Source organism: Terrapene carolina, unplaced genomic scaffold, assembly GCF_002925995.2.
Source record: "Terrapene carolina triunguis isolate 2854851 unplaced genomic scaffold, T_m_triunguis-2.0 Scaffold132, whole genome shotgun sequence".
Taxonomy (NCBI): Eukaryota; Metazoa; Chordata; order Testudines; family Emydidae; genus Terrapene; species Terrapene triunguis.
In genome coordinates this window covers 1,697,127-1,710,886 of record NW_020664483.1, presented here as the reverse complement: position 1 = coordinate 1,710,886, position 13,760 = coordinate 1,697,127, and the positions used below count along the sequence as shown (strand labels likewise).

The window sequence follows — 13,760 nt, the reverse complement described above, 5'->3', positions numbered from 1 at the left end:
GCTGCAACATGCAGTGTCCTGCATCAGCTCTTAGTTGTTTACAACTAGGCCAATCTGATGGACAGGTTTACATATTTTTTAGTCTGTGTTTTAAAAAATTGACTGAAAATGCAAAACAATTTAAGGCTAGAAAGAGGTTGAGTGAGATGCAACAGTATGGAAGTTGTTCATTTGCTGTAAAATCCCTGAAAAAATTAACATAATTCCCAACTTCAGACATGCTTCCCCCCCATTGTACCTTCAATGCACGTCCCAGCATGTTACTTCAATTCAGGGGGGTTGTGTTTAACCCTAAAAATAAAAGAGCCCTTGTTTACAGTAGGAAGAAATTCACATGCCTGCACCAACATCCATTCTTCAGATAGGTTTCTATGAATAATCAGGTTCATCATGGCGAAGTTAGGTATTCAGCTTTGACGAGGGATTTAATGCTGCTCGGTTTAATTCCTTGTTTGTATAATCCACAGCTCAGCTCTTGGATGGTGGTCAGTTCAGTGCTGCTGCAAAGCCAGAAGAGGGGTCTCATCAGTTCAGAGCAGCCCACAGGAGTATGGGGTTGGTTGATTTTTTAATTTCACAGCAGCCAAGTTGTGAACAAAATAGCTATTCAGAGCCCAGAGGGATTTTTGCTCAGCTTCACCATTGAAATGGTTGGTACAACGTCTGGACCATTCACAGAGATGGGTCCTCAATCTAGCAGAGAAAGGTAAAATCCAATGGCTGGAAGTTGAAACTAGACAAACAGACCGTAAATAAGGTGTAAATTTTTAACAGTGAGAGTCATTAACCATTGGAACAATTTACCAAGGGTCGTGGTGGAGTCTCCATCCCTGATGGCTTTAAAATCAATATTGGATGTTTTTCTAAAAGATCTGCTCAAGGAATTAATTCAGGGCCGTTCTCTGGCCTGTTTTATACAGAAGGTCAGACTACAGGATTTCAGTGACCCGGGAATCTATGAACAAGAAAAGTCCTGTAAAACGGAGAGTAGGGTTAGAACAAGGAAAGGCCTGGTTTCAGCTAAGCAGTATCAAGACATTAAATTTAGGAAAAAACTCTCCTTAACAAACCATGATCCTCATAAGTGGGATGAATCACCTAGAGGGCACCATCACCACCAAACAGACAATTCACCACATGGGTAAGAGCTAGTAATTTCAGCTGCATATTTCAATACTGGTCAGCTCAGATGCAAAGGATGTGCCCCCATGACAGCAGGGCCTCAAGTCACGGGCTGGTACTGGGCCAATTTCAAGGATGGAGAGCAAGGCCTGGGTAAGAGCAGGACTTGCACACTGATGCAAACTGGAAAACGTACAGAAGAAATTGACTTGGCCCATAATTCCTTTGCTAGTAATTCATATCTGGAATGCCAGAGTCGGCCATCGTGGGAAAGACTACAAGATCTAACCAAAGAGGATGGACTGGCGGATCAGATACAAGTTGCTTCAGTAACTAAAAGAGGGCAAGTGAGAAGAGGAAGGTGAAATGATCTGTGTAAACTGGATCGATCCAACACTTCCTCCAAAACGACCGAGCACGCTCAACTACTGTCGGGTGACAGCTCTTCAGTCAGGAAAGGAACAATGACGAATACAAAGAATATATTTAGAACAGAACTTTAGCAGAGCAACACAGAAACATCAATAATTGTCTCCTTTGGCCCAAAATGAGAAAAAAAAGCCCAGCCACAAAATTCAGCGTGGCTGTGCTTACGACAGAACAAAATTTATGAGCAAGTTGATGAAATCCTGAGGCCTGTTTACAAGAGATTTTGCAAGTTTTTCAGGGAACAGACACCACAGCTTTTGTAAAGGAAAATCACGCCTCACTAATCTACTACAATTGTTTGTGGATGATCAACAAATATGTGGACAAGGATCTCTCATCAATATAGTGTACTTGGACTTTCAAAAAGCCTTTGACAAAGTCCCTCACCAAATGCTCTTCAGCAAAGTAAGCGGTCATGGGATAAGAGGGCAGGTCCTCTCATGGATCAGTAACTGGTTAAAAGAAAGGAAACAAAGGGAAGGAAAAAATCATTCGTTTTCAGACTGGAGAAAGGTAAATAGCAAGGTCCCCAAGGGATCTGTATGGGGACTGGTGCTGTTCAACATATTCCTAAGTAATCTGGAAAAAGGGGTAACCAGTAGAGGTGGAAAAATTTGCAGACTATACAAAATTACTCAAGATAGTTAACTCCAAAGCAGACTGAAGAGTTACAAAGGGATCTCACACCACTAAATGACGGGGCAACAAAATGGCAAATGAAATTCAATATTGATAAATGCAAAATAATGCACATTGGAAAACATAATCCCAACTACACATACAAAACGATGGGGTCTAAATTAGCTGTTACCACTCAAGAAAGATCTTGAAGTTATCATGGATAGTTCTCTGAAAACACCTGCTAAATATGTAGTGGCAGTCAAAAAAGCTAACAATGTTAGAAACCATTAGAAAAGGGATAGAGAAGACAGAAAATATCAGAATGCCACTATAAAAATCCATGGTACGCCCACACCTTGAATATTGCCTGCAGTTCTGGTTACCCAGTCTCAAAAAAGATATTAGAACGGCAAAAGGTACAACGGCAACAAAAATGATTAGGGGTATTGAGCAGCTTCTATATGGAGAGAGATTAAAAAGACTGGAATTGTACAGCTTGGAAGAGAGACGACTAAGGGGGGATATGACAGAGGTGTATAAAATCATGAATAATTTGGAGAAAGTGACCAGGAAAGTGTTATTTACTCCTTCACATAACACACGAACCAGTGGTCACCCAATTAAATTAATAGGCAGCAGGTTTAAAATCAAACAAAAGGAAGTATTCCTGCACACAACGCACAGTCAACCCGTGGAACTCCTTGCCAGGAAAGCTCCAACTCATGTTGGAAAGCCAAAAGTATAACTGGGTTCAAAAAACAATTAGATAAGTTTATGAAGGATAGCCACTGATGGACCTTATTAGCCAAGATTGTCAGGGATGCAACCTCATGGTCTGGGTGTCCCAGTCCCTGCTTCTGGCAGTCAGGGGCTCAGGACGACAGGGGATGGATCACACAATAATTCTGTTCATTCCCTGTGAAGCATCTGGCACTGGCCACTGTCAGAAGACAGGATACTGGGCTAGCTGGACCATTGGTCTGACCCAGCACGGCCGTTCTTATGTTCTTAAACATATACATAGGAGAATGAAGAGCTACCAGTCGGAGCTTTGTCAAGTTGTGAGCACTAAAACCAGATTCCCAGGATGCTGTGAGCCAGTCAGCAATTCCGGTGCTAATTAGTTAAACAAAAGCTGCATTTTGTGCACGCTGCCTCCAAATTGCACGTTATTTCCAGTCCAATAGCAGCACCCAATCACAGCTCCTTACACATGAAGAGTAAAGCTGGAGCGCTGAATACCATTCCATCAGACATACAATGTTACTCCCCTCCGACACGTTTAGATTTATGCAAACACCGAGCTCTGTAGCATAAACAGACTAGGACCACTGTCTATTCATGTATTTCCTCTTCAAGGAACAGACGAGAAGTGCCACAGAGGCATATTTCCCAAAGGCAGTATTTAAAGGAGTTGATTATCTTGCAACAAAAATCCAGAGCTGTTTGAGAGGGTAACGAAACACTTAGGCACACAGGTCCATGCACAGGAGCCTTGTGAAGTAGGCCTGAAAGGCTCGCCCACCCCAAGAACTACTGGCAGGTCGGGCAGACTCCCATTGCGTCCTGGCAGAGGGAAAGAATGGTGCCTGGGATCATACACCTGCAGGGAGGGAAGAGCTGGGCGTAAGAAGCGTTCCGCGCTCCTATTCATTAGGTAGCTCCTTTATCCAGGACCTGCCCAGAGAGGCACTTACCAGTCAGGTAAGGGGGGAGAGAACGGAACAGGAAAGGGAGGCTCCATTGGCCCGAAGAAGAGAGCAGCAGCAAGAGCAGAGATGCCCAGCCAAAGGGGAGCGGGGAACACGGAGGGGGCACTGCAAGCATCCTCCAGGGAAGGACACAAAACCTGCTTTTGACTCCTAACACTGGAGGTCTCACCGCACTGTGAATTGCAGAGGCTTTTTATAATGTGTTACTGAGCTTCTCGGTTTCGCTGCATTTCTCTGGGCAGCCTCCCCCAGGTGTTGGCAGGGGGTTGGGGGATGGCAGACAGCTGTTAATGGAGTTGGGGGTGGAATTGCTGTTCACTGGCCAATGCTAACAGCTAGCTAGGCATCGTCCATTCCAGTAAAGAAAGCAGTCTGTCCGTGCCCTCCCCACGCTCATCCCATGGAGCTTTCACTGGGAGAGAGACAAGCCATAGAGCAGACACACAAACCCAAATCAACAGGAGGCCAGGAGAACTGCAGCACATAGGCCAAGCTCACTCGCCAAGTCCCTGCTGAAGTGCTCATCTGCAGTGATGGCTACAAAAAAGTCATTTTACTACTTGTAATTTGGGTTTATTTTTAATATTTGAACCCCACATGTCTTGAGCTGAATGACTGCATGGTTGTCATGCTGGGACCTTGTCCTTACTCCCCACACATCCTCCTTACGGTTTGCCACGCGATGCACCAGGGCTGAGTTCAGACTGGGAGCCCCATAGAAAAGGTACCCTCGTCTAAGTCTCTGAATCACCTAATGGTAAGTCTACACTGCAGAAAAAACCCTGAGGCAACAGTCTCAGAGCCCGGATCAACTGACTTGGGCTCATGCTAAGGGGCTAAAAATTGCAGTGTAGATGTTTGGGCTGGGGCAGGGCTCTGAAATCCAGTGGAAGGGGGGCACAGAGCCCAGGCTCCAGCCCAAGTGGGAACATCTGCACTGCGACTTTTAGCCCCATAGAGCAAGCCTGAGACAGCTGACCTGGGCTCTGAGACTCGCCGTCACAAGGTGGCTTTTCGGCTTTGTTTGCCCTGTAGACATACACTTTTGGCTGTTGAAATAACACAGGGTAGAACTTAAGTTTCAGTGGGATTATGTTTTTGTTTTTTTACCCAAAATGTTTATCTGTGGTGGGTTTTCCCTGAATGGCTTCACCGGAGAAGCAAATTTCAATAAGGGGGATTCACGGATCTGACAGCCACATGGCGTGTCCAGGGGCTAGAGAATCTGAGCTTTTATTTCAAAGGGTCAGCTTCTATGCCACCCGGTTGCAAGGAAAGCCTTCAAAATGGGAGCTCAAAGTGCCACACATCAGCGTTGATTTCCCAGATCTACGGACAGGCTGAAATACTGGCTCACAGAGGGGCAACAATCTCTCCATCCCCCATCACCAGTGTCTGCATGTCTCAACCTTTATTGCATTTACCCTCCACAACCTCTGAGGGCGGTGCCATTGTCCCCATCTCTCAAACAGGGACCAAGGCACAGAGATTTGTCCAAGATCCCACAGGCAGCCAGCTGTGGAGCAGGAAACCGAACTCAGGTCTCCCCACACCCTGGCCAGCACCCCATCCTTCTTCTCTAAGGCAAGAACTCCCTCCACCCCATTCATCTCACTAAGGTGAGACCTCTAAAGCCCTGAGCATCCGAGCAGATGAAAACAGGAAGGGAGCGGGAGGAAAACGAACAGGGATAGAGGTTGGGAGGAGCCGTGAGGAAGAAAATCAGAAGATGCAGAGTGCAGGAAAGAGGAGACAAAGGACAAGCAAAGGGCAGACGAACAGTGATGCTGGCAAGAATTCTTCCTACTAAGCGCTGCCAAGTTAGACAATCAGGTACTGAATAAATGATGGTAACTAAAATGCAGTCAATATGTAAGGACCAGATTCTATCCTTGAGGTTTGGGCAAACTTCCCACTGCCATCACAGTGGGGGGGATCTGTGACGGACTGAGGGTCATCCACAGGCCTAAGTGTATACCCCAGTCCACGGGATTACGGAGGCGCTGGTCCCAACTCCACACTTAAGGTTGTGTTACTTAGAGTTCAATTTAACAGCAACTTTCAATGAGATTTTAATTGAAAAGTTTTTTAATGGCACAAGCCAAATCACACAAAATAAACACTGAGCATTATTTGAAGTGTTCATGATGGTTTGATGAGACCTACAGTATCACTTATACACCAAGAGCATGTCCAGAACATTTTGCAACTTTTTAGACATAGCGGCAAAGCAAACCCGCAGAATCGGATGACAAGCAACACAAACACCATCAAACCAGGCATTCAAATCTCACCTCTTCTGTTTAAATTCCCAAGCAATTTACTATGGCCACACCAGAAATGGCACTGACACCACTTTAAAAAGAAGCTAGCAATGAGCTTATGCAAGATCACTTCAGGCCCACAACCCAGGTTTCTAACATAGAATCATACAAAGGCAGGGCTGGAAGAGATCAAGACATCATCTAAACAAGACCCTGTGCACTGAGGCAGGACCAAGTAAACCTAGACCACCCTTGACAGGTGTTTGGTCCAACCTGTTCTTAAACACCTCCAATGACGGGAATTCCACGGTCTCTGTGGTAACCTGTTCCAGTGCCTAACCATCCTTAGAGTTAGAAAGTTTTTCCTAACATGACAAATTCCAGTCCTATCCACTGCACCAAATGCCTTCCCGAGTGACTAAACCCGTTTGGATTATCCCATCCCTAGCTACTACTACCCACAGCCCTCTCTCATCACCAGGGACAGGGTTCAGGATTCATGATCACTATTGTTTCACTGCTGACTAATACACAGCGTGTTACACTCAAGGGTTGTGGGTGTTAAGTCAGTACCCGTGTGGTGAGCCCCTCTGTCACCAATCCACAGAGGAGAGGTTGACAGCTCTTAACTTGAGAGCCTGGCTTTTCAGCAGAAGCTGGAAAGACTCACATAAAACCTTAGCAGTGACCTCAGCAGCAGGGCCGGCTCCAGGCACCAGCCCAGGAAGCAGGTGCTTGGGGCGGCCAAGGGGAAGGGGCAGCACGTCGGGCTCTTCGGTGGCAATTTGGCGGCGGGTCCCTCGGTCCCTCTTGGAGGGAAGGACCTGCTGCCGAATTGCCGCCAAAGAAGAAAGCGGCGCGGTGGAGCTGCCGCCGGTCGGGGCTTTTTTTTTTTTTTTTCCCCCGCCGCTTGGGGCGGCAAAAACCCTGGAGCTGGCCCTGCTCAGCAGCATTAAGGCAGAATAACTTTCCAAATGCACATGATACGTGACAGTCAGACGCGCTGATCTGTTTGGATCTGTTAATGCCTTGCTGGACAGGACACGTTTGATGAAGCTGGGCGCATATTGCTTTTGGGTATCTTTGGGAGATGGAAATGAAAGCCTTCTGGAGCACTGGAGTGTTATTGACAGCGCTGTAGGTGATGTGAAGGCGGCAAGGAATGCACAAGTCTTCCCCCTTGTTATTTCCAGGCTGTTAAGGGCTTGGGTAGATGGACCTGAACCGCCCCAACCTGTACTGCCACTAAGTAGTTTTTAATTGCTAATCAAAACTAGAATCTGACGCTCTCCACACACTCAGCTAAGACTTATCAGAGCCTACTGAAGCTCCTTCCCTTCGTGACATCACATGCACTCCCTCCCCAGCCTAAGCAGGGCATCAAGTCAGGGGCTGGTCCTGGGCCAATTTCAAGGACAGAGAGCTAGGCCTTGTCTATGCAAGGGATGTGCTCCCATGACAGCCACCAGCAGAGCTGCCCCAGTTCACTCCTCTAGTGTGGCCGGATAAAGTCACAATCTGCACCACAGGTGCTCACCTTGCTTGAAATCAGTAAACTCTAGCTTAGCCTTCACGACGAGTTAAGGGCTTGCCACGGGAACCACTTGGTGAAATTCTACGACCTATATTTCACACGAGGTCAGACTAGATGGTCCCCACAGTCCCTTCTGGCCTTAAAGATGGATAAAAACAAGTAAATTACATGCAAAAAAACCCCTATGGTAATATAATGCTAAACATGCAGGTAAGTCACAAAAAAAGCCAGTAAAGGCAAGAGTTAAGAGTCCCGGCAGTAACACTAACTTGGTCCCACTACAATGCTGCAATTTCTATTACTATGTTTCTTGTTAAATATATCAATACATTCGTATTCATGCTATGGAGCACATACCAGAAAACACACCAGGTGTCTTATGGGATCAAGGTTAACTGCCATATTTCCTGTCTGATTGTAACTGCATTATCTTATCACTGCATGAATACTCTTTTTGCATTATAAATGTGTGCCTTGCATTTCACTAATAAATCAAACTCTCCAGCAACATCAAGACTTTGCTTTCTGAGGCCCCAGGGATGAAGTAACTTTTATTCCTGAAGCACACACAGAGAGGTCTCTGCAAAGCAGAAGGCTTGGGGACAGCACAAGGAGGATTGTGTTAATCAGTGATTTAGGCACCTGCCTACCATGCATCCTTAGTAATTCTTTTCAATTCCTCCTGCTAAACTTGATAAAGCAATACAAATTTGAGCTGTGAAGTGCCCGCTTCAGAGGGAGCGCTTCAGTGTGTAACTGTGGCAGACGGTTTCAGGTCACCCTTTTTACTATATGTACAGTGCCCACAAGTGTGATGGGTGCTTTACAGCCCCTACCTTGCCAGACAACAAAGGGATCACCACACAAAGAATGCAATTTGCACTAACAAGCAGGCAATATACTCCAGCCTCAACCCAGTGCAAGTTCCTGCAGGGAGAATGGCTGCTTTTACAACTTAACAGCTCCTTTAGTTCAAAAGCCCCTGCTATTCCACCCACAATGCTCAAGTTGCTGCACTGTAAGGTAACTAATCAGACCAGCTGAATCTTCACTGCACTCTTGTAGCAGTTATCCCGTTGCATGCGTGGCTTCTTGCCACTCTTTCCTGTTTGAAGAAAGAGTATAGTACTTAAATATTTCAGATGCTTAATACAGCCCCAAACTGCATTAGCTACTTACTGGAAGAATGTAAATAGCAGCTCATAAAGTAACATTTAAAACCAGCAACAGGAGGTGGTTACCAAACTTTTCCGATTAAGCATTTAAAAGCACTGGCGGTTGCTGGAGTCCTGACATTTCCAAGGGCTCCAGTTGCTGGTCTCTCTGCTCACATCTGGTTGCTCCCATTTTTACAGAATGGGCTGTTCATCAGATCTTAATTACCAATTAATTTGGGGGGGAAAGGCACTGTCAGATCAGAGCAGGGCCCATCTGCTCTGTCTCCAACAGTAGTCTTTACCTGATGTTTTAGTTAGAGCAGGGGTAGGCAACCTATGGCACGCGTGCCGAATGCGGCACACAAGCTGATTTTCAGTGGCACACTCACTGCCTGGGTCCTGGCCACCGGTCCGGGGGGCTCTGCATTTTAATTTAATTTTAAATGAAGCTTCTTAAACATTTTTTAAAAAACTTATTTACTTTACATACAACAATAGTTTAGTTATATATTATAAACTTATAGAAAGAGACCTAAAAACGTTAAAATGTATGACTGGCACGCGAAACCTTAAATTAGAGTGAATAAATGAAGACTCAGCACACCACTTGTGAAAGGTTGCCAACCCCTGAGTTAGAAGAAGGTACAAGAACACTCTCCAACTGGGTAACTGTGGAATAACCTGTCCACAGAGGAAGTTTCTTCTTACCCCTATCAGTTAGAACCTAGCTTATGCTATGAAGCAGGAGGGACTATATATTAGTTACCTAATATAACTAGATATTGTCCTCCATATGAACATAATCCTCTTCTGAATCCTAAATTTGTTTCTTCAAGTTTTAAGTTTTTAAAAAACATAAGAAGTTTCATACAAAAAATGTTAACACATTAAGTTTGCAGAATCAAAAGCTGGAAACGGCCAGAATTAAGGTTGCCAACATATACTGCCTTGTGCGTATGTATTATGATACAGTCTTCAATTGCATGGTCACATGCCAAATGCCTCATTCCATACACAGGATGGATGGTGCTCATTTAATTGGCCCCATACCTTATTTGATAAGAACAGATTTTAAAAAATTATTAAAGCTAATGTTAAAAAAAGTATAGAATACATAGTTTGGGGAAAGAGTGTCTGTACATCTGGGGATAGTGCTTAGATTATCCATAAATACCAAGTTAGTTTTGAAAAGTCATATGATACAGAGTCCATTATCAGCAATAACCCACATTTAGGTGACTAGATTTAACAATACAGTTCAGATATTAGAATCTGAATACTCAGGTACATCACTCATGAAAAGTTGTAGAAAGTGGCGGTGAAAAGCAAAATATATCAATGAGTGGAGATTGTCCCTCAGTAATTGAGAATTAGGTAGGTTGTCCATTTAGAAAATACAATCCAGGAGGGAACTATTTCAGTTACTTTCCTGACTGCGCTTCTCATTACACACTATTCAAACCCTGCTCTGAATACAGTTTCCTCAACGGCTTTTCTATGGTGCTCATCACTACAGTGTCTGAGTACTTCACAAACAAGCTTCACAACACCCCTGTGAGAGGAAATATAATTATCCCCATTATACAGGTGGGGAACTGAGGCACAGAGAGATTAAGGTTCTAAGTATCCACTAACACGGGTGCCCAATTTGACACACCTAGGCACTGATTTTTCAGAGTAGCATTGTGTAGCACTTTATTTGTTCAGAACACAGCTCCCATTGCTTTCAGTTGGAAGTGTGAGCATTCAGCACTTCTGCAGATCAGACCCCAGGTGGCTCTGAAAATGAGGAATACTCAGTGGCCATCTGTGAAAGTTTTCATTTGTGACTTGCCCGGTATCATATAGAAACTCTGTGGCAGAGGCAGGGATAGAATCCAGGGCAGCATTCAACTTGTCTTTAGCATGAGGCTATTCCTGCAGTTCCCTGATTCATTCACCACAGACCTTCCCAATTCTGCAACAAATGAAGCAGAGCTCCTAACAGGCAAGTTTCATGCACTACACAATGCACAACCCTAATTCATTCCCTGAGCAATTGGTCCTGTGGAAAAAAGTAGTATGTGATCATGTAATTAAAGACGGAATCATAATGCATATGCACAAAGGGGCCAAGTTAAGACTCTCAGGCAACCTTAATTCTGGCATTTCCTAGCTTTTGCATGTTCACTTTACAACTTTCATGTTCTTTTAACACTGGTGTTTTTATGCAATTCATGTATTTATTACACACTGATCCTAGTACAGGCTTTTGGAGCACCACACTGGTAACCTTTTACTACAGTGAAAGTTGGCCATTTATTCCTCTGATTTCTCATCGCTGCTTTCTAATAGAACAGAACTTTGCCTCTCACCCTGGGACTACTTAATTTCCTTAATGGACTCTTGTGATTAACTCTGCCAAAGCCTCATTGGAAAGTACAAATAAGTTATATCATCGGTATTGGAAACATATCCCTCCAAAAATATATTCATTCTCTCTAATGCACATTTCACAGTGTGTTAAAATAAATAATTTGACAACTTAACTCACACATTAGAACGCTGTAGATATTAAAAACACAAATGCTGTCTGAGTCATCCAAATAACATAAGCACTGAAGAGTCTGGAAATACTCTGCCAGGAACCCCACATGCTTTATAAAGTTAAGTATTTCCAGACTCATGCTTAGATATTTTTCCCCCCACAATAACAGCCTTCTAATTTCCTCACTTTCAAAACTATGGTTGTGGTTATAACTAAGCGTCACAAGCAAAAAGTTTAGCCAGTGTGGAATTAAATTTGCTGGCAGTCAACACAGCCTTGTGCTCCTCAAGCCCTTCTAGAATATTAGAGCCTCCTTCCCAAAACTTAAAGGCTGGAAAACCACGAAATGCTGAGTTAAGGTCCCCTTACAAGGAAAAGCAAACCAAAATTGTTAGAAAATGCAGAGCTACGTGACACTTCCTACATATCACAATCACACCACCTTACCGCTGCTGCCCTCGGGGAAATGGCAACAGGACCTGGGAATATCCAGAACCTTACCCTCCCATTCTCTGTGCCCACCCCAGTCCAACACAGCACTCCTATTCACATAGCCAACAGGCACAGCACCTCTGACCCAGGGAGTACTTGCTGCTGGTTTGCAGAGCTCACACTTTACACAGAAGCTAAAGGAGGATAAGAGGCTGTCACCTCTCTTATGGACATGTCAGGGTAGGGATCCAAGGGGGCAAAATTCAAAAGGGGAGAGTTACCTGACCATAATACACATTTCAAATCCTAAAAACATGCCAGCTAACCCCAACTACCTCTACTCTCACTTCAGGCCTTGCTAGTTTAGAACGAAGTTCCAAGTTGCAAGATCTAAAAGATTTGTATGAAAGTTGTTACAGCTTGAAATGATGGTGTGCCGTAGAGGGCATTATCGTTTACAGGGCATGCAGCCATCCTGCATCAAGCAGTAACACTGGGTGAAGGGGATAAAAAGCAAGTCTTTTTCACAAGGGGCCACAAGGCTTCCTTTCCGTCTTTAGCCTAGTGCTGTTAGGGACCATTTCACGCACATGGGTTCTCCCTGCTTTGCAGTCCCTGTGCTCGTCTGCCTGCAGGACTCCCCCCACTAATGGGGAGGACCAGAGGGAAACGAGCAGGCAGGAGTACACCATTTGGAAAGCTGGTACTGAAAAGGACTGGTGGAAAGCAACTGAACACGAGCTCCCAGAGCAATGTTATGGCCAAAAGGGTGAAGGTGATCCTCGCATGTAGGACCGAACAGGGAACAAAGAACAGCATAGGGAGGTGTGATCTCTGCACATGAGGTAGGGATCACCCTGGCTGGAATACAGTGTCCCAAAGGGGGTGAAACATTGAAAAGACCCACGAGAATGATTCACACCCCACACCGGGAAACGCCAAGAGCACCGTCAATTGCATTGACCACACCGAAAGGTCAAAGGCGACGTGATCACAGGCTCGGTGCCGCCTTGATCATTAAAAGTTCTCTAGTCGAACAAGCAAACGCCGAACCAGCGGCTGGGGACTGACACGGGGGGAAGTTACCCCCCGTCCCCAGTGAGAGGGGAACAGTACAGGCACACGGCCCGGGGAACAGCCTCCCCAGGGCTGCGGTGGCTCCAGCGCCTGCAGCGGGACGCGCGGGGGGAAGTCCCCTGGTCCGGGCGGTCGGGCCGGAGGGTCTGTTCTGGCCCCGCTCCCCGAGTCTCGGGCTCGCCCATAGGGAGCCCGGCTCCCAGGCAGCGCGCTCCCAGCCCAGGGGGCTCCGGTCCCCTGCTGCCCTCGGGCTCTCCGGAGCCCCCCGGGCCCCGCCTGCCCCGGCCCGGGCCGGCCCCGCGCCCCGTGTGACCCGCGCCCCGGGCTGAGGGGGGCGCTGGGCCCGGCCGCCCCGCACTCACCGAGCAGCAGCAGGAGCCAGACCCCCCGCGCCGCCTCCATCGCAGCCGCTGGGTCCCCGCCGACGCCGCGCCCACTCCATGCCCCCCCCGCCGCCCGCCCCCCCCGCCGGCCCCGCCCCGCCCCACCCGGGGGGGGCTTCCGGCGGGGGGGGGGGTCCGCACCGGAAACCGCCCTGATCGGCGCCGCGACCCCCTCTGGAACGCGGACCCCCTCCCCCACCGCCACCGCGGGGCCGTCACCTAGCAACTGATCTCCGGCCCCGCCCCTTAGCGACAGACCCCGTCCCTCCCCTAGCAACTGACCCCACCCCCAACCCTGCCCCTTGGCTACTGGCCCCCGGCCCGGCTCCTCCCCTAGCAACTGATCCCGCCCCCCCAACCCCACAGCTACAGACTCCAGCCGGCCCCGCCCCCAGCATCTGACCCCACCCCATCCCTACTAACGTCACCCTGGCTCCTCCCCTAGCAACTGACACCCCTGGTCCCGCCTCTGGCCATTCCCCTCCGTAACCAACTGCCGCCC

At 46.9% G+C, this 13,760-nt stretch overlaps 1 protein-coding gene across 1 annotated transcript in view; it reads right to left on the bottom strand.

Moving 5' to 3' along the window:
* The window catches only part of PTK7 (protein tyrosine kinase 7 (inactive)), an 88,463-nt gene extending 75,165 nt beyond the window's left edge, over positions 1 to 13,298 (bottom strand). The window contains exon 1 of the mRNA XM_026653124.1: positions 13,238 to 13,298. Within this exon, the coding sequence (XP_026508909.1) occupies positions 13,238 to 13,277 (40 nt within the window). The 5' untranslated portion in view covers positions 13,278 to 13,298. The remainder of the gene's footprint in view (positions 1 to 13,237) is intronic.
* Positions 13,299 to 13,760: the final 462 nt, after the last annotated feature.